Source organism: Urocampus carinirostris, chromosome 19 (assembly GCF_059441175.1).
Source record: "Urocampus carinirostris isolate Australia breed hairy pipefish chromosome 19, RoL_Ucar_1.0, whole genome shotgun sequence".
NCBI lineage: Eukaryota > Metazoa > Chordata > Actinopteri > Syngnathiformes > Syngnathidae > Urocampus > Urocampus carinirostris.
In genome coordinates this window covers 23980510-24004832 of record NC_142367.1, presented here as the reverse complement: position 1 = coordinate 24004832, position 24323 = coordinate 23980510, and the positions used below count along the sequence as shown (strand labels likewise).

At 41.8% G+C, this 24323-nt stretch overlaps 2 protein-coding genes across 2 annotated transcripts in view; one reads left to right on the top strand and one right to left on the bottom strand.

The window, feature by feature from the left end:
• Positions 1-6748, top strand: part of LOC148347815 (serine/threonine-protein kinase tousled-like 2) — a 38746-nt gene extending 31998 nt beyond the window's left edge. The window contains exons 13-15 of the mRNA XM_088324389.1: positions 2109-2220; positions 4560-4667; positions 4734-6748. Coding sequence (XP_088180515.1) covers positions 2109-2220; positions 4560-4667; positions 4734-4934 — 421 coding nt within the window. The 3' untranslated portion in view covers positions 4935-6748. The remainder of the gene's footprint in view (positions 1-2108; positions 2221-4559; positions 4668-4733) is intronic.
• Positions 6749-7411: 663 nt separating this feature from the next.
• On the bottom strand, positions 7412-23681 carry becn1 (beclin 1, autophagy related). Its single transcript, XM_088324390.1, has 12 exons — positions 23513-23681; positions 23223-23355; positions 21015-21079; positions 20898-20956; positions 19428-19518; positions 17948-18084; positions 15400-15594; positions 13680-13826; positions 11257-11406; positions 9541-9601; positions 9325-9467; positions 7412-7871 (listed from the first exon to the last, which is right to left on the bottom strand). Exons 2-12 carry the CDS (start codon positions 23347-23349, stop codon positions 7703-7705), a joined length of 1344 nt encoding a protein of 447 aa, XP_088180516.1. The 5' UTR covers positions 23350-23355; positions 23513-23681; the 3' UTR covers positions 7412-7702.
• Between the last annotated feature and the right edge of the window lie 642 nt (positions 23682-24323).

Sequence of the window (24323 nt, the reverse complement as noted above, 5' to 3'; positions counted from 1 at the left end):
ATGCCCTGATTTACCTGACGCGGTTGAAGACAGTGATGTCCGTACAGTAAACTGGGTGATACAGGCAGGTGAAGAGCAAGTTCATCCAGAGGTAGAGGATAACTCACTAGACAGCAGATCTGATGCCCAGTCCGACTCTCGCAGTGTTGATACATCCAGCCGAGGAAGTCAGCACATCCCCGAACAAGATGTTGACCATACTTCAAGTGACAATACGGAAAGCCCATCACAGTGCTCTGAAAACATGATCCCTTTGGGTATGGGTCTCCCAGACGAGACCCCATTGAACACTGACCATCTGGACGCAGACTCCCCTGATACTGACTGTTTAGACTTGACTGCCCCAGACCTTCAAGCTCAGGTTATTTGTGCTCAACCTAACCGTTATGGTCTTAGGGTCCGCCAGTCCATCAGGCCTCCTAGTCGTCTTATTTGTCAGATGAATGACCATGTGGTAGGTGACAATCATCTGTCCGCAATATCTGCAAGTTCCTAGTTTAAGTTCAGTAGAGATGCACTTTCAGTTTGAGTAACAAAGCTTGAGTAAGAAACAAGAATTGTGCCTATGTGAGCACTTACAACTACAGGAACAATGTTTGATATTTCAGAGATGTAACAGGCATCTTTGAGTCTGTGCTTAGTTAGGAGTTTGCTCGCCTCCTTTCTTTTCACACTCCTTTTTGGGAGAGTTTTAGAACTGACATGCACTTCAGTTTGTTCCTTGTAATACTGTACCAGTTTTCGTGTCCTCTTTTTCATCAGTATTTGCCTTTTTGGCATGTGATTTTTTTTCTTTTTAGTGTAGCACTCCCATATTTAGCAGAATTTCAGGGGGGTGTATGTAACGGGTGTAATAATAACTTTTATTTTATTGAAATTCCTGCTAAAATATGTGTATAGTTTTTGGTAAATGTCCTGCAATGCTGAGTCCAACAGTGCCATCTGCTGGTATGGGGTGGGGTTTGGTTTTGGCTTCTAACATGTGACCAGGAGGCGGGGTTTTGTCAGTTTAACCAGAGTACTACAAAGGTAAGACATATCTTTTGGTGCTCCACAAAATAAGTTAATTTTAAACATTATAACCCCAGCTGACAAATCTCTCACCATGCATAGTAATGTGATTGATATTGTCAAGCTGTTTTGATTTATTTTCGTTTTGTTTCTGTTTTACTAAATATTAATTCCCCTTGTAGAGATCAAAGAGATCAAACCCAGCAGAAAAAGCTAATGTTGTGACTCATCCATTTGCAGGTAAATTGTACCCATTTTTATACTCATTATTGTTTTTATTCCTATTTTTTCATATACATTAAAAAAGGATGATGTTGGTTAAAATTCAGAGTAAAGAAAAACATGTTGAATTCATTGTAAACGTTAAAAATCCACTATACGATCTCTTGTTAAAAGTATCTTGTTAAAATGCAAAGATTTATAAATGTATTGTGATATTCTAAAATGTATTTTCTGTAAAGTGAAAAGACAGCTCTTTGATATGCTTTGTTGTCAGTTTAACCAGAGTACTACAAAGAGATCAAAGAGATCAAACCCAGCAGAAAAAGCTAATGTTGTGACTCATCCATTTGCAGAACTGTAATAATAAAAACCTCATCATCCAGTCCAGCGTGAATGTGGATCTTTGGTGGGACACGTACAACGCGGTTACATGAGTGATATCAGACATTGGGAATACTGCGTTTGCAACTATAGTTAACCTTGTTGTTATTGTTACTATTATTATATCATAACTGTTATTATTTCTATTTTTGTTATTATCATTGGTGTCTCAATGATATTTAGTAACTAGTAGCATTATAACGTTTATAGATGGGTACTACGATGATTAGTGTATAAAATATGTGACTATTGTTATTATTATAATTATTGAAATCCGACTTATGTAATGTGTGTATCCTTGAAATTGTGTTGTAACAATAGAGGAGTTATCTATAGAATGTAATTAATAGGGAAGATGAACATTATTTTTGTCCTGTTTTTATTTAATAATGTACGAAATCAAGTTTTCAGTCATTCATTCATACTAGGCTCGGACAAAGCAAGGAAGCATGGCCGTTAAGAGTTTTAAAATCCATGTGCTGTATCACCGGCAGGTACCTTCCTCCCGAGTGCTTTGTGGTCGGCGAGGAGCCTCCTAAAATATCCAACAAAGTCGACGTTTGGTCGCTCGGGGTCATCTTCTATCAGAGCTTATATGGACGCAAGGTAAGATAGATAGATAGATACTTTCTTCATCTCCGTAGGGAAATTCACACTTCCAGCAGAGTCTTTGTGTTTAAAAAAAAAAAGATATAGAATACAAAAAAAACCAATACAGCATGTTAATAAAGAGCGTTTAAATAGTGATACGAAAAATACACACTAATAAAAATAGGGTAATATGCAAATGTGGGGGTGGGGTTTCATGTGGGCTTTTCCTCCCCCGGGTGGAGTTAAAGAGCCTCATGGCATGAGGGAGAAATGATCTCCTCAGTCTGTCCTCTGAACAAGACTGAGGAAGTCCGCTGGGAATCAGTTCAAATCATGTTACAATAAAAATAATTGGCGGGTCTGATACAATTCACAGCTTCCAAATACTTTGAATCTTCCGTAGTTTACTAGGCCAGTTTATAGGAAATGAAGAAAAACACAGTTTCTGTGAAATAAAAACAAAACATTTCAGTATTTGGGAGTTTTGACAATTTCAAGGAAAAAAAGGAGCATTTTAAGGTAGTTTTGGTTTTGGGATTAACACATTAATGATGGATATTGCGAATATTTGTCTAAATTGATACTGAATGAGTTAAAAAAAAAATTAATTTGGAACATCACTCCAAAATTCCTACAAGTTCTTCCTAATTTAATTTCCCCCTCAGTCTCAAAGGGCTGCACAGACCACAGATTATTGCAAACCACAGACTATTATGACGCCATCCCCTGATCTAAACCTACATGAGGGCAAGGAAAAACTCAAAAACATCAACATGAGGAAAATGAAGAAACCTTGAGAAGGGACAATCTCAAAGGGCTGCACTGACCACAGACTATTATGACACCATCCCCTGATCTAAAACCTACAAGAGGGCAAGGAAAAACTCAAAAACCTCAAGTCAAGTCATCTTTATTTGTGACGCCCTAAATCACAAAGAGTCTCAAAGGGCTGCACAGACCACAGATGATTGCATACTACAGACTATTATGACACCATCCCCTGATCTAAAACCTACAAGAGGGCAAGGAAAAACTCAAAAACCTCAAGTCAAGTCATCTTTATTTGTGACGCCCTAAATCACAAAGAGTCTCAAAGGGCTGCACCGACCACAGATGATTGCAAACTACAGACTATTATGACACCATCCCCTGATCTAAAACCTACATGAGGGCAAGGAGAAACTCAAAAACCTCAACATGAGAAAAATGAAGAAACCTTGAGAAGGGGCAGTCTCAAAGGGCTGCACTGACCACAGACTATTATGACACCATCCCCTGATCTAAAACCTACAAGAGGGCAAGGAAAAACTCAAAAACCTCAAGTCAAGTCAAGTCCTCTTTATTTGTGACACCCTAAATCACAAAGAGTCTCAAAGGGCTGCACAGACCACAGATGATTGCAAACTACATACTATTATGACACCATCCCCTGATCTAAAACCTACATGAGGGCAAGGGAACACTCAAAAACCTCAACATGAGGAAGATGAAGAAACCTTGAGAAGGGACAGTCTCAAAGGGCTGCACTGACCACAGACTATTATGACACCATCCCCTGATCTAAAACCTATATGAGGGCAAGGGAAAAACCCAACTTCAGTATGAGGAAAATGAAGAAACATTGAGAAGGGACAGTCTCAAAGGGCTGCACAGACCACAGATCATTGCAAACTACAGACTATTATGACACCATCCCCTGATCTAAAACCTACAAGAGGGCAAGGAAAAACTCAAAAACCTCAAGTCAAGTCAAGTCAAGTCCTCTTTATTTGTGACACCCTAAATCACAAAGAGTCTCAAAGGGCTGCACAGACCACAGATGATTGCAAACTACATACTATTATGACACCATCCCCTGATCTAAAACCTACATGAGGGCAAGGGAACACTCAAAAACCTCAACATGAGGAAGATGAAGAAACCTTGAGAAGGGACAGTCTCAAAGGGCTGCACTGACCACAGACTATTATGACACCATCCCCTGATCTAAAACCTATATGAGGGCAAGGGAAAAACCCAACTTCAGTATGAGGAAAATGAAGAAACATTGAGAAGGGACAGTCTCAAAGGGCTGCACAGACCACAGATCATTGCAAACTAGACTATTATGACACCATCCCCTGATCTAAAACCTATATGAGGGCAAATAATGCACAGATATTGTCAACATAAAATAAGGGTTATTCATATGCAATAGAATAGAAGTGTGTTTTAAGCCTAGATTTAAAAAAAATTCCACTGAAGTTGCAGATCGAATCTTGGGGGGAAGAGCATTCCACCCTCATTATGTTTAATTTGTTTATCGCTCAGGATGACTTTTTATCTTTTTCCATTCTCTATCTTTGTTTTCTCAGCCATTTGGTCACAACCAATCCCAGCAAGACATTCTCCAAGAGAACACCATACTCAAAGCTACCGAGGTGCAGTTCCCCCCAAAACCTGTTGTCACCCAAGAAGCAAAGGTATGCCGCTCAATCGTAATGAATTTCCTTCCCGTACACACAGTCCCTTCCTCTTATCCCTTTCAGACCTTCATCCGTCGCTGCCTAGCTTATCACAAGGAGGAACGGGCGGACGTGTTCCAGTTATCTCGGGAACCTTACTTGATGCCCGCCATACGAAAAACTATCGGAGGGAACGGCAGCGCCCTCGGCAATGCCGGCCCTTCGCCCGCTGCTCTTCCTTTCCCCTCCACTTCCAGCTGCTATGGAAACAGCGCCTCCAACTGAAGTCAGAAATAGAAGTTCACACTGATTAAGCATTCGTTTCCTGAAAGTGTCACCAGAGCTGCTTAAGTCGGTCGAAAGTGTCACAAAATCAGTTCGCCCGTATACGGTGGTACCTCTACTTTTGAATAGAATTGGTTCTAGCAGCGACGGTTGTAAAGTGAAACATGTTTTCCCATTGAAATGAATGGAAACGTGAATAATCCGTTCCAAGGTCATCAAATGCAAACAAACCCCATTAAATTAACTGCAGCTGCTATGCGGGTACACTAAATCTTCAGTCAATGTTCATAAATAGACCACATAGTATAAATAAAACAAGATATAAGGCTAAAGAAATGCTTTTGTTTCCTTCAATGGTGAGGGGAGCCCCGTCTCTCTGTTTCTCCAGTTTTTTGCAAGACCCTTAGCTGGAATCAAATATCGCTGTAAAGTTTAAAGGTGTACTGTAAGCAACGGCTGCAACCAATACATTAATGGACTAAACCATTTGGCAATTCCATGCAGGGCTCGTGTAACAAAGTCAATTTTTGGCTACGGAAGCATTTGTAAAATGGGTCCATCGTAAAACGATGTACTACTGTCATAAAAAACCTTTCTTTTAAATACTCGTAGGTTGAGAAATGTCTCAATTCGAGGGAAATGACAAAATTGTCGGGCAACTTTCTGCCATGGGTATCTGAAAAGAACAAAATGCTCATGAAAAAATTGGTGTGTTTTAGTCTCTTTGAGTCGCTGTAGTTTGTATTCTTCCCTGTGCTTTTTAGCACTCGGTTTCATGTGACAATACAGCGACATGATTTCAAATAATACACGCTTTCCCTTTAATATAGCGTATTTTCCCCATTATTAGGTGCACTGGATGATAAAAAACAAGCACAAATTATAGATAGATGGAATTAAAACTTCATTGAGAACTAGGGTTGCATTAAAAATACATTTAAATTAAAATAATTGATTTTATAAAACATAAATTATCATTATGAAATCTGAGTTTACCCCTCAAATTAATTTTTGCAGCAAAACATTAATATGTTACTCACAAGAAGCACTCCAAAACCACTCTGTATGTTTCTCAAAGGCAGAACAGTTACTGGGAGAAAAGAAGAGAAAGAGACTTTTTCTGACCATTAAAACCGTTACCCTTATCCACTGTATTCTCCGGTACTCAAGGCTCACCTGATTAGAATGTGCACTCTCAAATTTTTGGACAATGTTGTAGATTTTAGGTGCACCGAAAATACAACCACAGATTGGGGAAACACAACTAAGCGGAACTTTGATGTTTTGAATGATCAATTGTCAAATTTTGTCTTAGAAAAGTATGAAAATGTATTTCCTTTCAGGGCTCCAATTGATGACATTTTCAGGAAACGATCAGGCCTTCACGAATCCTTCCAGTCATTTTAAGTGGGCTGTATAAAGAAACGAATTCCGACATTTGTGGGCTAAAGCACCTTTTGCACAAGGAACATTTGGATTAGTTTGCCGTAGCACAATTTCCTCGATGCCTGTGACGACAAACGTGCAAAAGAGACTTGCATATAATGCGTCGGTTCTATGAAATGGATTTTAAAGCACGCGTTGCAAGTATTAAACTCCTCCTGTGATTGAAAGGACTTGCGATTGTCACCAAACCAGGTGGAAGCCATGAGACGATTTAGACATGTGCTGGCAAGACGCCTTGCTCTAAATAATGGGGATACAAGGAGGAGTGAGGGGCTTCTGTGAGTGAATGAGTGTTGTGAAAAGAGAGAATTCTATTATGTAACCAATAAATAAAGCGGTGATCTCGTTCTTTGAGCACCAACACGTAAGAGACTAAAGGATTTTTATACATTTGACTATAAAGGGTTTTATACGATTGACTAATGCAATGAAGATTTTCACTGAGTGGGCTTTAGTTCAATGTACAAGGTCAGGGCAGGCTGTTCAAGTCAAGTCATTTTTATTTGAATTGCCCTTAATCACAAAGTGTCTCAAAGGGCTGCTGTTCGAAATGCATAATATTTTGTCTAGGGAATTTTGGTAACAGGACTGTGACGGAGGACGGCAGGCGTTGATTTGAGAAGCCAGACATCAAGGCGCTGTGTTGCGAGAACGATGGGCGCAAACAATTCCTTGGCACGCCCATGGGAGGAGCCGGCACACCATTATGCGGGGAGAAGATGGCCAACAGGAGAAAGCTAAAGGACTTCAAAAAAAGGCTTCCCAGAGACTCCAACGTCGCTACTTCGGCCGTTTTCGATGGAGTACACTTAGTTACATTTTTAGGGAAAATAAATCGGCCCCCGTGTGGAATGTCTGCTTTCCTGTTTATCTTTTCCTTCAAGAAACGAGCGGTGAATGTAGGTTGTATTTGGTTAATAGAGTCAGATAACTCATTTGAACAATTTGGTAAACGCTACACTTTTGATAATTAATTCCCAACGAGACGTATAATTTACTGTTCAGATTTACATATCATCCAGTACATGCGATTTGATTTCATTTTACTTTATTTTTAAGCGCACATTAGTCCTCTTCATGACCGGGCTACCTGTGCCAGCGCAACAACTGACAGGCATGTCTTGGAGGTGCCGAAACGCTTGAAATTGTTGCCATGTTTCACAACACGTCTGCTTAAGAAGGATGCAAAAAAAAACGACGAAAGGGAAATGGTTCTGAGTTCATGTTTTACATCCAAGTCCAGGTGAAATAATCTCAAAAACAAGCAATACATTTTCTCCGGTCACGTTTCCTGTCACCCATTCTCTCTTTTTCTTTTGAGTTTATTTGTTGTAGAACTGCGATGTGACCCAGGCCAATCCCCACTTGAGGTTGGTGAGCATGAACTTGAGCGCTTTGGTCCACTGTTCCTCGGAGTTGAACTGCGTCTTTATGGAGTACGAGCCGCCGCTGCCGCCCGTGTCCTCGATCTTGCCCTTCTCCACGTCCATCCTGACGCGTCGTGCACACAAAAAGTACTTGGATTAGGACGGTTGCTTGCCTTGAGGTGCTGCTGTTTCGGTTAGCCAGGGGTTTTCCCGTAAGTACGATTGTGTCGTCACAAGACACTGCGTTTATGGTTCCATGTTTGTGATTTTAGACTTTTACGCACTGGACACTTTTAAAGTCAAACAACAACACAAAATTCACAAAAATGCAAAACATCTAGCCATCCATTATCTGCGGCGCTTATTCTCAGTAGAGTCGCGGGGGTGCCGGAGCCCATCCCAGCTATCTTCCGGCAGTGGGCAGGGGACACCCTAAACTGGTTGCCAGCCAGTCTCAGGGCACAACTCACTCAATCATTCACACTTAGGGACAATTTGGACCGGCCAATTAACCTGACATGCATGTTTTTGGAATGTGGGAGGAAACCGGAGTGCCGGGAGGAAATCCACGCAAGCACAGGGAGAACATGCAAACTGTCAAGCTTGCTTACTATTAGTAAACAGCTGATGGCTCATTCACACCTAGTGACAATTTGGACCGGCCAATTCACCTGACATGCATGTTTTTGGAATGTGGGAGGAAACTGGAGTGCCTGGAGGAAATCCACGCAAGCACGGGAAGAACATGCAAACTCTGTCAAGCTTGCTTACTATTAGTAAACAGCTGATGGCTCATTCACACCTAGGGACAATTTGGACCGGCCAATTCACCTGACATGCATGTTTTTGAAATGTGGGAGGAAAACCGGAGTGCATGGAGGACACCCACGCAAGCACGGGGAGAACATGCAAACTCCACACAGGAGGTTCGATCTCATGACCTCAGAACTGTGCCGCACACACGCTAACCACTGCGCTGCCGTGCTGCAAAACACTGCGTTTATAGTTCCATGTTTGTGATTTTAGACTTTTGAGCACTGAACAGTTTTAAAGTCAAAAAACACTACATCTACAAAAATGCAAAACTAATAAAATATAAATCAAAAATATTAACTCTTCAATGCTAGAAATAAATGATAAAATGCCAAAAGAAATAACCATTTACAATTCTATTTGAACTAATTTAGACACAGATCCTCTGAAAAACACAATATGTTTTATGCCTTGTCTTGCAATTAATATGATATGGTCCAGACAGCTTCTTTTTAGTTGTGCTTGGTCTAGGTTAGCCCTGTTAGCAGCCGGCTAGCTGACCTGCCCGCCGTTCTTATTGTTAATATTCCTGGCTGGGTTTGTGTTTGCTCGCGGTTATCTTGGCTGCTGACTGCATGTTTTCGGTCAGCCTGCCTCCCAGTTTTTCTTCTGCCAATCATTCCCAGTTCTGTATAGCAGTTGGCTAGCCTGCCATTTTTTTCCACATTTTGTACGTTTTAGAATTTGGGAATCCCTTTAAGGGGAAAATCCGTTCGAGATACAAGAAGTTTTAGAAAAGAGTAAATTCAGTGAGGCCACCTAACCTGTAGGGAAGACAGAAGCCGGTGTCTCCTTTTTCCACCTCGTCTTTGAACTGCTGTACACAATCCAGGAACGCCACCATGGCGTGGTCGAACTTATTGTCCCAGAAGAACCTCAAACCGCCTGAACAGTAGAGCGGAAGTTCCTGAAAGAATAGATGTTTACTATTACTCAATGGAGGCGATACTAGAGGAAACATGTACCAGGTTTTATTTTACCTTAGACTTGTCTGTAAGAGACTCCAAGTAGGAATGGTTTCCATAGGGCACAAGGCGATATCTAAGTAACGAAAACAATCTTGAAAAAAACTGTCTTTATAGCTATTGTCATGTCAGTGTTTTCCACAGAATATTGTGGGACCCCGGTGGGTGGACAGTGTACTTTTAATTCATTTCAACTTTTTATACAGTGATTACCTCTACTTACAAATGTTTCAGGTAGCAAAGTACCTGAACAAGAAAATATTGCCTCTAGTTACAAAGGCCTTTCAGGATACAAAGTCAAAAATACTGTTCCCAGAGTTCTACCAGGCAACACGGGGCATACGCGTGAATCCCGGCATGCTCTTCGTGTCCCCTTCACGCTCTGTTAACCGTCTAGTGCTCATGTGTCAAACAGGCGGCCCGCGGGCCAGATCAGACCCGGTAAGGGATTGAATCCGGCCCGCGAGACAACACCCAGAGAAGCGCAAGAGAAAAACAAGCTGCAGGTTGAAATATGTCCACTTGATGTTGCCAAAAGACACTGTACTTTTATTTTTCTTTTCTTTCTCTCTCTCTTTCTTTTTCACCCCTTTTCTCCCACTCTGTCTCTTTCACTCTCTGTGTCTCTTCCTCTGTTGCTCTTTCTCTCTCTGTCTTTTAACCTCTTTTGCTCTAACTTCCTTTTTTCCTTTTCTCTTTCTCTCTTCATACCCTTTGCACTTCCTTTTCTCTTTTCTCTGCTTCGGTCCTTCTATTTCTCTTTGGATTTCTTTCTTCCTCTCCCTTTCTTTTCCCCCTCTCTCACGACTTTATCTTTTGTTTCTCACGCTCTCTCCCTCTCATTTTTTTTGTCCCACTCTCTCTCCTTTACTCTCCCTCTTTCTCTTATTTCTTTATCTCTTTTTCTTTCTCTTTAATCTACTAGTCCGGCCCCCGACAGAATGTTTGTTCTATTGTGTGGCCCCCGAGTTCAAATGAGTTTGACACCCCTGGTCTAGTGTATGGTACCACTACGAAGAGCTATCATTCACAATGGACCCCGTGAAAGACGGGGAGAAAAGAAGAGGAAGAGACTTTTTCTGGGCATCAAAACAAAGCAAAAGACAATAGAGAGGTATGAAGACAAACACCTTTATCTCTTTTTTTGTTTCACCTATCTTTTCATCCCTCCCTCTTGTTCTCTCCTTTATTTCCTTGTTTTTTACTATCTCACCCATTTTCTTGCCTTCTCTTTTTTTCTCCATTTCTTTGTCCCACTCTCAATATCTCTTTCTCTTTTTGATCTCTTACCACTTTTTTTCTTTTTTCACTCTTGTTTGATATTTCCCTTCATCCCTTTTCTCTTTCTATTCATTGTTAGCTTTTAATTTTTGTATTTTTTGATGTTTTTCTCTCCCTTGGTTTTTATATCTCCCACTAGTTCTCATTCTTTATTTTTTTCTTTTTCTCCAATTTCCTTTCTCACCCTCTCGTCCTCTCTTCTTCATCTCTTTCTTCCTGTCTTTTTCCTTTTCTTTCTGATTTCCCCCATTATCTATTTCTAATCTACAAGTCCGGTGACGGTGGGTTTTTTTTTCTACCATGCGGCCCCCACCCAAGCTCAAATGAGTTTGAGACCCCTCCATCCAGAAAACAGGGAACAGAGTAGAAAGACAAACGGAAAGAAGACGAGTCCATCAGGTCAGGGTGAGCCCAAACTTTTGAACGGCCGATTAAATATTTCCTCCTAACCTGTGAAATCGCAGCCCCATTTTGTTGGCGAGCGCGTGCAGCAGCAGGACGGTCTGCCCCCATGCGGCGTTGATCTCGTTCCACTCTACCGGCACGCTGGGGAGTCGACCCAGGCGGAAGTTGTTGATGGTGCCGAACTGGCCGCTGTGCCTGCGACCGGTTAAAAACCAGCAAAACCAGTTAAGTATTCACCAGGGGGCCACGTGTCGTCAACGTCTTAGCCAAACTACCAGATTTTAAACCAAACTATTATTTTAGTCATGGATTGGTCACTAGATGTGCAGCACGGCGGCGCAGTAATTAGCGCTTGTGCGACACAGTTCATTAAAAAGAGCCGGCTCTCAAACGGCTCACTTGCTTTGATGATCGATATTACGAATTATGTTGTATAAAGACGTTACGAAAAAAAGGAAGTATAAAAGGGGAAAATGAAAAAAGACAGGTTTGTGGTTATCCCTTTAATCGCTATATTACCAACAATAATTTGATGCAGAAAATGAATTCATAATTTGATGATTAAAACTGAATGAATATATAGATTTATATTATATATTTGTCGCCGATTTACAATTTCAACCTGGATAAGACTACATTTTGGGGAGCCATAGATCTCTGTTGGGACCCATAGATTTTTGAGCATGCGAGTCCCCGGGACCAATCACTTTTCACAGCTCATATGAACACTGCTGTTGGATTCACCGGACTTTAGTAAATCGAAAATGCTCCAAAATTTTACACGTTTTGGTACACGTCACTGAAGATGGCACAGTCATTTCTGTACCTTACTCCTCGGGACAGACACTCTATTGGACATGAGAGACGAGAGCTTATATTCGCGAAGAGCAGGGTTGGGTAGGGTTACTTGAACTGGATTCCTTTCAATGACTTTTGGATGACTCCAATACCAAATATGCTCATCAAAGACAAAAGAAACTAAATATGAATAAAATGATGACTCACAACACGTGGTAAGCTTTCTCTCCTGTCTTTGATCTCCGGCAAAACGAACATCAAATGCGACAGAAACAAAATAAAAATCAATCCAAACAGCTTGCCAACCTCATTTTTGCCGTTCCATGTATTCTGTTACTCCCCAAGCCTGCATAAAATGTAGTCATTTTATTCATATTTACCGTATTTTCCGCACTATAAGGCGCACCGGGTTATAGGGCGCACCCCCAAAAAATAGTTTTTGGTCCTATATTTGACATACATAAGGCGCACCGGATTATAAGGCGTTACAATGGGAACGTGGACAAAACAGTCGGATAGTTCAGTCCAACTTATTACCCGCTTAACATTCCCAAAGCTAGCAAAGACGCAAGTACGAGTCGAGAACACGTGCGGATGCGGTGTCCGTACGATGTCACTCAAATGCATCGTTCCAAATATCATTCGGAAGGTTAGAGTCTTGGGATTCAAGAAATGCCAACCATTCCTTAGTTTCTATTTTCTTTTTCGCTCGCAACTTTACTGTGCATATGACAATAAACACTTGGAATTGAGTTTCATTTAAAAAAAGACCCATCACAGCAACATCTAGATCACTCTGAAACAAGATACTGAGAAAATATATAGCCGGAGTAGCTCACCGAAGTCGTTGTGTTCAATAATAATGTGCAACCATGGTCCTCTTATATCCGTGAGTGTAGTAAATGCAGGAGAGAAAAATATTTACAAATACAGTACAGAATAGTAAAATACTGTTTTCTCTATGCCGTCAACCGTCAAATGTGAACTTGCTATTCACATTCATCTATTGTTCTCGATTGATTGTTCTCAGCTCAGGGATGCTGCTGGAAATGTGAATTTCCCTTCGGGGATGAACAAAGTATCTATCTATCTATCTATCTATCTATCTATCTTTTTTGGCCAATTGCAGGCTTTGTTTTGCCGTTTAAGCCAATGGCAGCCTGTAAATGATCAAAAGGATCCGCCCCTTTTACCTCCGAATAACTTTAGCCAATAGTGATCGATTCAAATGATGATTGACACATTGGTTAGCCAATGAAACGCCGGTAAATAAATCCCAGCATACACCGCGGACTACCTGGCGTTCGGAGGAAAATCTAGTCGACGGCTGCTTGCATTAGTTGCAAGACTTTGCGACTTAATATTGATCCATAAATAAGGCGCACTGTATTATAAGGCGCACGGTCGGATTTTGAAAAAAATAAAGGCTTTTAGGTGCGCCTTATAGTGCGGAAAATACGGTAGGGACTTTTGTCTTTTATTAGCATATTTGGTATTGGAGTAATCCAAAAGTCATTGAAAGTAATCCAGTTAAAGTAACCCTACCCAACCCTGGCGAAGAGATGCCTCACTCTGTTGGAAAAACACGACCGGCGACAATGGAATCGATCGTCTACTATTCCCACGATGGAATTCGGTCGAGAAGGTTCGGCTCATGGTTTGGGTCCTACCAGATATGAAAAGTGGCGTTGAAGACGTTGGTCTTCTTGAGTCGATCCAGTTGGATTTGGCAGTAACGCATTTGGTTGTCCACGCTCTTCAGTTCGTCGTCCAGCTCCAGCTGTTGCCGCTTGAACTCGCTGTACTCCTTCTGGTACCTGGACACAAAATCCAGGAGATGTCTCCCTAAGGCAGGGGTGTCAAACTCACACGATAGAACAAATATTCTGTCAGGGGCCGGACGAGTAGATTAGAGAGAAAGAAAAAGAGAGATAAAGAAATAAGAGAAAGGGAGGGAAAAGGAGAGGGTGGGACAAAGAAAGAAAAAGAGAGGGAGAGAGCGTGAGAAACAAAAGATAAAAAGTCGTGAGAGAGGGGGAAAAGAAAGGGAGAGGGAGAAAAAAAATCCAAAGAGAAAAGAAAGCGCGAAGAGTAGGAAGAGAGAAAGAGAGAAAAGGAAGTTAGAGCAAAAGAGGTTAAAAGACACAGAGAGAAAAAAGCAACAAAGGAAGAGAAAAAGAGACACAGAGAGTGAAAGAGACAGAGTGGGAGAAAAGGGGTGGAAAAGAAAGAGAGAAAGAAATACAAGTACAGTGTCTTTGTTCAAGGCACTTGGCTTTGACATATTTCAACCTGCAGCTTGTTTTTCTCTTGCGCTTCTCTCACTTGTCTCGTGGGCCGGATCTGGCCCGCGGGCCGCCTGTTTGACACCTGTGCCTTAAGGGAAGTAGTACCGTAAAACTAGGCTAGGGGCCGCTACTTTTACAACATTGCCGTTTTAGTGGGGGGGGGTTTTCGAAGTGGCGCGGAGGAAAACAGCGAGCTGCTCTTTTCCACACCAGACCACTGATGATAAAGGTAAGATTGAGGAGATAACGGCGGTGAAAGTAGATATCTAATTCAGGGATCAGAATGGAGATTTTCATTTTCAGCTGAAATAGCCAGGGTCCAGGAATAAAGCAGGGCCAGTCCAAAAGTTTGACATCCCTGCGGCAGATGGAAATATTTTCTTTGTGAAAATCCAGGGATACACCACCTCGTGTTAGCAAGTCCGCCTCCTCTCCGATTTCCTCCGGCTTTTGTGTCTCTGTATAGCGGCGTTGAAGCCGGATAGCTCCAGGTGGCTACACGTTAGCGTCCGGAATGCTAAACGTGAGCCACGTTTCCGCAAAACACAGCAACTGCGCGTCCTGTGCGCTTCGATGTTTTCCACCAGCACTCGATGATCGTATTTGGTCGCGAGTTCGCATTTACCATGATTACAGATGGTACCGAAGACTTATAACGCCGCTAGCCGCTTCGCTAGCTTCGGCTCTTCTTCCACGATAGGCTCCTTCATCACGCCGGCACGAGAATTCTTCAGGGCAAGGAGTTGATTCCTTGATTAGACGCATTTTTGTGTGCTAAAACCCATGTCCATAGGATAGAAGTAATCCATAGTGTAGTTGAAAAAACACCGAAGATAGGAGCAGACAATAAAACTATAGGGCAGCTGCTGGAAAAGGCAGCCGCTCGTGGCAGCGCCGCTTTGAAGATATAGTTAAGATAGTTAAATACTTTAAGAAAATAAATCTGTCCCTGTGTGAAAAAGCCTGTCTCTTGTCAATATGTTTCCCTAAAATTAAGAAAAGAGCACGCATTGTTAGGAGAATAAAGTTTGTGTTTGGTTAATGGAGTCAGATAACTCATTGGAACAATTTGTATTATTGTTTTTTCCTTAACAACACTCACCGGAGTTCCTCCATCTCCAGTTTGTGCCCCAGCCCCCGGCTCTGAATGAGTTCCTGAGCCACGGCGGCCCTCTCCTCCTCCACGGCCTCCAGTTGCCGCACCAAGGCCGTTTCTTCCTCCTTGAGATGTTCCAAGTCGCCCAGAAGCGTCTCCTCGTCCTCCACCTGCAGCTGCGACAAGAGCTCCAGGCATTGCCTGGACGCAAGACCGCCAGAGTGGGACATCCCTTCAACGCAGTGACCCAAAAAATCTAGACACGCAGCCTTCAAATCGGCTGTCTGCCCAGTTAGGAGAATACTGCCAGATTGCGCTACTACAAAAGCCACGAATGTTATAAAGGACTCCTCTCACCTGGCCCTCTGTGACAGGTACCTCCTAACACTGTCTTTTTCTTTCTCTTTCTTTCCCTCTGTCTTTCTCTTCACCTTTTCCCCTTTTGATCCCTCTCTTCTTTTTGTCACTATCTAAAAAAATTCTCAACTCACGTTTTTCTCTTTTTTCTTCTTTCTTGGCTTTGCTCTTACTCCATTTGTTTCACTATGTATTCCACTCTTGATCGCCCTTTCTTTTGCTCTCTTTCCTTTTCTCTTTCTTTCCCTCTGTCTTTCTCTTCACCTTTTTCCCTTTTGATCCCTCTCTTCTTTTTGTCACTAAGAAAAATTTTTAAAGCACGTTTTTCTCTTTTTTTTCTTCTTTCTTGGCTTTGTCTCTTTCTCTTCATTAGTTTCACTTTGTCTTCCACTCTTGATCGCCCTTTCTTTTGCTCTCTTTCCCTTTCTCTTTCTTTTCCCCTTTTGATCCCTCTCTTCTTTTTGTCACTATCTAAAAAAAAATTTTAACTCACGTTTTTTTTTTTTTTCTTTTTTGGCTTTGTCTCTATTCTTCATTTGTTTCACTTTGTCTTCCACTCTTGATCGCCCTTTCTTTTGCTCTCTTTCCCTTTCTCTTTCTTTCCCTGTCTTTCTCATCACCTTTTCCCCTTTTGATCTTTCTCTTCTTTCTTGTTGTCACTATCTTTTAATCTTTTTTTTCACTCGTTTTTCTCTTTTATATATCTTGTTTTCTTTTTCTGTCCCTTGCTCCTTCTGTCTTTGTCTCTTTCTCTTCATTTATTTATTTCACTGTCTTCCACTCTTGCTCGCTCTTTCCTTTGCTCTCTTTCCATTTCTTTTCCTCTGTCTTTCATCTTTTCCCGTTTTGATCTTTCTCTTCTTTCTTGTTGTCACTATTTTTTCACTCTTGTTTTTCTCTTTTTTAATTTCTTGTTTTCTTTTTCTGTCCCTTGTTCCTTATTTCTTTGGCTTTGTCTCTTGCTCTTCATTTGTTTAACTATCTTCCACACTTGCTCGCCCTTTCCTTTGCTCTCTTTCCCTTTCCCTTTCTCTTTCTTTCCCTCTGTCTTTCACTTTTTCCTGTCTTGATCTCTTTCTTCTTTTTTGTTGTCACTATATTTTTTTGTACTCTTGTTTTTCTCTTTTTTATTTCTTGTTTTCTTTTTCTGTCCCTTGTTCCTTCTGTCTTTGGCTTTGTCTCTTTCTCCATTTATTTATTTCACTGTCTTCCACTCTTGCTCGCTCTTTCCTTTGCTCTCTTTCCCTTTCTTTCCCTCTGTCTTTCATCTTTTCCCGTTTTGATCTTTCTCTTCTTTCTTGTTGTCACTATTTTTTCACTCTTGTTTTTCTCTTTTTTAATTTCTTGTTTTCTTTTTCTGTCCCTTGCTCCTTCTGTCTTTGGCTTTGTCTCTTTCTCTTCATTTATTTATTTCACTGTCTTCCACTCTTGCTCGCTCTTTCCTTTGCTCTCTATCCCTTTCTCTTTCTTTCCCTCTGTCTTTCACCTTTCCCGTTTTGATCTCTTTCTTCTTTTTTGTTGTCACTATATTTTTTTTGTACTCTTGTTTTTCTCTTTTTTTATTTCTTGTTTTCGTTTTCTGTCCCTTGTTCCTTCTTTCTTTGGCTCTTTCTCCATTTGTTTCACTATGTCTTCCACCCTTGATCACCCTTTCTTTTGCCCTCTTTCCCTTTCTCTTTCCCTCTGTCTTTCTCTTCACCTTTTCTTGTTTTGATCTCTTTCTCTTTCTTGTTTTCACTATCTTTTCATCTTTTTCACTCTTGTTTTTCTCTTTATTTGTTTTCTTTTTCTGTACCCTGTTCCTTCTTTCTTTGGCTTTCTTTTCTTTCTTTCTTTTTCCCTCACTCTTTTGCTATTTTTGTCTCACTTTCATCCTCTCTCACTCTCTTTCTCAGTTTGTCTCTATTTCACACTCTTTCTTTTGCTCTCTTTCTTCCTTCCCTCCCTCTGTACTTCTCCCCCTCATTTGTCTCTTTAATATATTAGTCTAACCTGCGTGAGAGTGTCTTTTTTTAAGCGTGTCCCCAGAAATCAAACCAATTGGACACTCCTGACTTAAGACCCAAACGACTTTCCACGCACTACCTTGTGTATATTTATGTACATTCTTTTTATCTTATGCTTCTCGGTTGAGTCTTAATCTTTGACTCCATTGTTGCGGACGACCACCGAGACCACGGCGGCGGCCATCACTCACTTGTAATTCTGACATTCGTTCTCCGTGATGTTGAGTTGCGTGTCCAAGTGGTCCAGAAGCGTGTCGGTACATTCCTCGCACAGGGGATGGTCCACGTCCGTCTGGCCGGACATGATATCGAACAGGTCGCTCGTCACCTGCCGACCAAAAAGGAGACGGACGGGATGAGTCGGGGTTCCTACGCCTTTTCCTGGCCGAATTCAAGCACTTTCAAGGCCAATTTTTCCAGTACCTTCCAGAAGAAGACATCTAATTCCAATCACGAGAACATTTTTGTTGTTGTTGTTGACTGATGACTAAAACAAAGTCGCTATCTTGCTGCTAGCGCATACTTTTTGCTATTTTGCGCTGTTCCTATGTAGGATCTACGACACAGGTGTCAAACAGCCGGCCCGCAAGACAACAGTGAGAGAAGCGCAAGAGGAAAATGAGCTGTGGTTTGAAATATTTCCACCAGATGTCACCAAAGCCAGGTAACACTTGCAAAACAATTGTGGTAGTATTTCTCCATTTCTCTCGGACTCACTTTTTTATTTATTCCTCCCTCTTTTTCTTTCTCATGTTCACTCTCTTTTTTCTCTTTTCTCTATTCCTCTCTCACTCTCTAACTCTTTCTGTCTTGCCCTCTTTCTATTTTCTCTCTCTAATTTACACTTGAATTCTCTTTCTTTCTATTTTTCTTTCTTTCTCACCCTTTCTTTCCCTTTTTCGACCTCTCTCTCTCTCACCTCACTTTGACTCTTTTTCTTTCTGTCGTTTCACTTCTCTTATTCTTTTTATCCTTCTCTTTTTTTCAATTTCTTTTTCTCTTTATATTCATTTCCCCCTTCTTCTCCATTCATTTCTCTATTCTGCTCTCTCTTTTTCTCTCACTGTTATTCTGTCTCCCTATCTGTTTATCGCTCTCTCTTTCCCTCCCACTTATTCTCCTTCTCTCTTTCTCTTAAACTTACTAGTCCGGCCCCCGTGTGATTTTTTTTTTTATAGCATTTGTGGCCCCCAGCTAAAACAAGTATGACACCCCTGATCTACGATCTTTTGGTGTCCATGGGCTGCTATAAACTGACATGAATTCCGCCATGCTGAGGAACAAAGAAAGAGACAGAGAGTGAGAGAGAGAGTGAGAGAAAAGAGGAGAGAGAGAAAAAAAAAATACAAGTACAGCGTTTATGAGAGGTACCTGGCTTTGGCAACATCACGTGGACATATTTCAACTTGCAGCTCATTTTTCTCTTGCGCTTCCCTCAGCGTTGCCTCGCGGGCCCGATACAATCCCTCACCGGGCCTGATCCGGCCCGCGGGCCGCCTGTTTGACACCCCTGGTTTATGGCAATGGCAACAATTTCAAGCGTTTTCAAATATTTCATCCAAAATGCAATTTCCTGACCTCGAAAACATCATTGAATTTCAAGCATTTTGATGGATTTCAAGCACTCGTACGAACCCCAGTTATCATAACCGGATCTGAGTATTTAGTCACCTTGAGTCTTCGGCTTAGATTTTCCATGGTGCCCCCGTCCGAAGCGTCCCCGATCAGAGTAAAGCTGTTGGCGCTCTCTGTGGACATCATCCTGATGACAAATAAAAAAACCTTAATTCTTGATGAGACTTAAAATTGGAAAAATATCTTGGTGGGCAAACTATGGCCTGTGGGCCACATCCGTCGGGCTATTGAATTCATCCCCCCAGATAAAAATGTTAACTATAATGATAATTATCAATGAGTTTTGAGCCTTTTTTGCATAGTGCAACCTGAATACTAAACCTGTGATGGGTTAGGGTTAAACTTACACTTGCCCGCGTCCTAGACGCATCATTTTTGCTGGGGACTCATCGTCTCAAATCAACGTCCGTCCCCGGGACGCAACTTTTTCGACACAAAATTGTCATTATTACCCGATTACATTTTAAAAAAACAAAGATTTACCGCACTCCAAACTTTTCGTCAGGCAGGTCCGCCATTGTTGTTTTGGTCTCGCGGTTCGAGTTTTAGTCTGCATGCCGATCTCGAGTTGTGTAGTGAAAGTCCGTCTCTTTTTAGAGAACCGGCTTTTTCGGCTCAATTAATTCAAGAGAGCCGGCTCTCCAACGGCTCACTTGCTTTGATGCATTATGTTACGAATTATTATGTTGTATACAGAAGTTAAGGGGGCAGCACGGCGGTGCAGTGGTTAGCGTGTGTGCGGCACAGTTCTAAGGTCTTGGGAATCTCCTGTGTGGGTTCAAATCCAGCTACCAGTCTACCTGTGCGGAGTTTGTATGTTCTCCCCGTGTTTGCGTGGGTTTTCCTCCGGGCACTCCGGTTTCCTCCCACAAAGACATGCATTTCAGGTGAATTGGCCCAAATTGTCCCTAGGTGGGAATGAGCGAGTGAGTTGTCTGTCCCTGTGTGCCCTGCGATTGGCTGGCAACCAGTTCAGGGTGTCCCCTGCCCACTGCCCGAAGATAGCTGGGATGGGCTCCAGCACCCCCGCAACCCTACTGAGGATAAGGGGTGCAGCTAGTGAGATGAGATGAGACAGAGGTTAAGAAAAAAGGGAAGAATGAAAGGAGAAAATGAAAAAAAGACAGGTTTGTGGTTATCCCTTTAATCGGAAAATTACCAACAATGATTTGATGCAGAAAATGAATTCATAATTTGATGATTAAAACTGAATGAATATATAGATTTATATGATATATTTGTCACCGATTTACAATTTCAACCTTGATAACTCTAAATTTTGGGGACCCATAGATCTCTGTTGGGACCCATAGATTTTTGAGCATGCGAGTCACTTTTCAGAGGTAAAATGAACACTGTGTATTGGATCGAGAGACTGTAGATTTGGGAGATACAAAAAAAGGCAACACCGTTTAATCATTTTCCCCCTCTTAGTGCTTCAGTCTAATATTTAGAACCCAATACGGCCCGGCACTCCGAAAGCTTTGCCCACCACACGATGCTTACCGTGCAGGAGGGATGTATTTCCTTGACACGCCATCTTGCTTGTTTTCATCAAAAGTCTCCTGAAATTCATTTGATTTAATATCAGGCGTCAAAATCAATACTGTACTTTCATATCACCTCAGTTGTTGCGTCTCCTTCGCCACATTCCGGGGGTTTACTGGGCGTGACGGTCACCAATGGAGCTGAGGGAAGTGGAGCAGGAATTCGGTTTAATATTTTAGTGTAGCCAAGTACAGGGCTCGTACACCTTTTCATTTCATTTTTCATTATCTGCACTGCTTATCCTCTGTAGGGTTGCGGGGGCGCTGGAGCCCATCCCAGCCATCTTCGGGCAGTGGGCAGGGGACACCCTGAACTGGTTGCCAGCCAATCAGAGGGCACACAGGGACAGACGATTCACTCGCTCATTCACACCTAGGGACAATTTGGACCGGCCGATTAACCTGACATGCATGTTTTTGGAATGTGGGAGGAAACCCACGCAAGCACAGGGAGAACATGCAAACTCCGCACAAGGGGTTCGATCTCATGACCCGCTGTGCTGCCCTCATACGCCTTTTACATGGCAAAATTCAAGCCGCTTTAAAGATTTTCAATTTCTTTGGTACCATTCAGAGGAAAAACCTGATGTGCATCAAGCCACACAGTGTTTTACATATGCAATTTTTAATCTTGTGTGTGTATTTAACCAGACATATGATCTTAAGATTAAATAATTGCTAATATAATTGTTCTTTTCCAGCACGACAGTGCAGTGGTTTGCGCTTGTGCGGTACAGTTCTGAGGTCATGAGATCGAACCTTCCTGTGTGGAGTTTGCATGTTCTCCCCGTGCTTGCGTGGGTTTCCTCCCACATTCCAAAAACATGCATGTCAGGTTCATTGGCCAGTCCAAATTGTTCCTAGGTGTGAATGAGCGAGCGAATTGTCTGTCCCTGTGTGCCATGTGACTGGCTGGCAAGCAGTTGAGGGTGTCCCTTGCCCATTGCCCACTGGGATGGGCTCCAGCACCCCCGCGACCCTACTGTGGATAAGCGGTGCATATAATGGATGGATGGATAATTGGTTTTAAGACACATCTCTCATATAGGCTACAAGTGACCATAGCTTACATTTTCAGTTGCAGGAAGGTCTTTATGTTACAATTTACTACTGGGCAAAGCTACCTTCATTTTTTGCATGGCCCATAAAAAATATCCATAATACATATGTAATCCTTGCACTAATACACATTTCATAGTGCCCTGTTTAATTGTAGCATGCATCTGTCCCATAGGGGGCGATGATGCTTCATAGGATAATGCCATTTAAACTAATGCTAGCCGCAGTTAATCATGAAGAATATATACAATAACAATGCCAAGCCACTTTAGAGCAGTGCCAGTGACATTTTTGTTAAGACTTTCTGCGAAACATGACAACAATTTCAAGCATATACAAGCACTTCGCCCCAAAATCAATCCTTGAAAACACAACCATAACATATGAGTACAGTGGAACCTGGGTTTTCGAACGCCTCTCAGTTCGAACAAATCGGTTCTCGACCAAAAATTTCGAGAAATTCTTGCTTCGCTTTTCGTTCAAAAAATCGGAGTTCGAACGCCGGTACGCTAGGGTGCGATGCTGAGCGGCGTACGGCTGTAGATCGTGTAGATTGCCCCCACCCCTCGTGAAGAACTGTTATGACGTGCGCGCGCACTTCTTTTTGCTTTCGCTTTAGATATCGGTGAACGGAGTGTTTTAGCCCCTAATTATGCCTCGGAAGAAGGTCGGTGCAAGCAGCAAAGTTGCTACAGGTGAAAAAAGAAGAGTAGTGCGTACAACAATTGCATTTAAGAAAGAAATAATAGCAAAATATGAAGAAGGTGTGCGAGTTTCCCTTCTTTCGAGGGAATAGAGCATGGCTTCTGCAGACCTTCACAAAGGTAAGAAATCCTATTCATAATTCTTTTATTTTCTTTATCCTTTAACCGTTCACCACTTTTTGTGGAGACCCGGGTGCTGAATGACGTGTAAACGACCTGATATTTTTAGTTGTACACGTTCATGTTAGCGTAATCTTTCGTACGGAAGATTACGCTAACGCGAACGTACGATTAGCCTGGGTTAGCTTCATGTTTACGTTCATGGTACGCATTCACGGATTAAAACGATTTTACATTACTTTTAATGGGAACAACGATTTTTGGTGATCGAACAAATCGGTTTTCGAACAGGGTTCTGGAACGGATTATGGTCGAGAACCGAGGTTCCACTGTATTTTCAACGATTTCAAGCACCCTGTGCAAACCCCGTAAGTATGTTTTAAAGAACTACAGATTCATACCGATCAGTTCGTGGATGGTGACCCGGTCCAGTACATTGAAGGACGTGTCGAGTTTGAGAGGCTGGCAGCAACGTTGGCAAACGAAGCTAACCTGCATCGTCGTGCTGGAGCTTTTGGAAGCCTCCATCCTCCACTAAAAGCACAACCGAGAGAGAGAGAAAACGGTTAAAGTGTTGGAAATCCTACATCGGAACACCCTTGATATTTTTTGGAGCGGTTACAATTACCAAGCGCACGCTAAGGTTAGCTCGTAGCTATCGCTAAGTAGGTCGGAAACTATTGCTGGTTACCTTGCAGGAATTTCAATTCTGATTCCTCGGGTTTGATTCAATTGCTGATAAGTTTGCCGCAGAAATGAAAAATGGAAATAAAGAGAAGATCGATTTGCATGACGGTCGCACTTTCTCCTTTCACTTCCTTGTTGATGTTTACGCTTTCTTCTTCGTCATATTAAAACACACAGGGAAGGGAGAGGGTGCCCCCTGTCCTACACCTCGCAATGGCGGAATAACAAAATACAGATGCCGGGAAAAATATTTTAACGGGGAATGGACTAGTTACTAGTCACTAGCAGGGTTGGGTAGGGTTACTTTAACAGGATTACTTTCAATGACTTCTGGATTACTCCTATACCAAATATGCTATTAAAAGACAAAAGAAACTAAATATGAATACTATTACTAAATTTTGTGCAGGCTCGGGGAGTAACGGAATACATGGAACGGCAAAAATTATGTTGGCAAGCTGTTTGGATTGATTTTCATTTTGTTTCTGTCGCATTTAATGTTAGTTTTGCCGGAGATTAAAGAGATCAAAGCCAAGAGAGAAAGCTTACCACGTGCTGTGAGTCATCATTTTATTTTGTCTTTTATTAGCCTATTTGGTATTGGAGTAATCCAAAAGTCATTGAAAGTAATCCAGTTCAAGTAACCCTACCCAACCCTGGTCACTAATAGGTTAAATATAAAGAGAAGAAGGGAGAAGCAAAGATGGAAAAAGAAAGAGAAAAAAAAGAATAAATGGGAGGGAGAGATATAAGGGGAATCAGGAAAAAAATAAGGAAAATAAATTAAAAAATAATCAAAAATGGAGCAAATGGGG

Bases quoted from the DNA above. Each gene is read 5' to 3' on its own strand.
- becn1 (XM_088324390.1), bottom strand. From the start codon at position 23,349: ATGGAGGCTTCCAAAAGCTCCAGCACGACGATGCAGGTTAGCTTCGTT. The intron at 18,085-19,427 runs GTGACTAAATAC...TTTGGTCGGCAG, and splicing joins ATCTAAGCCGAAGACTCAAG to GTGACGAGCGACCTGTTCGA. The intron at 9,468-9,540 runs GTAAAATAAAAC...CTATTCTTTCAG, and splicing joins CTCTTACAGACAAGTCTAAG to GAACTTCCGCTCTACTGTTC.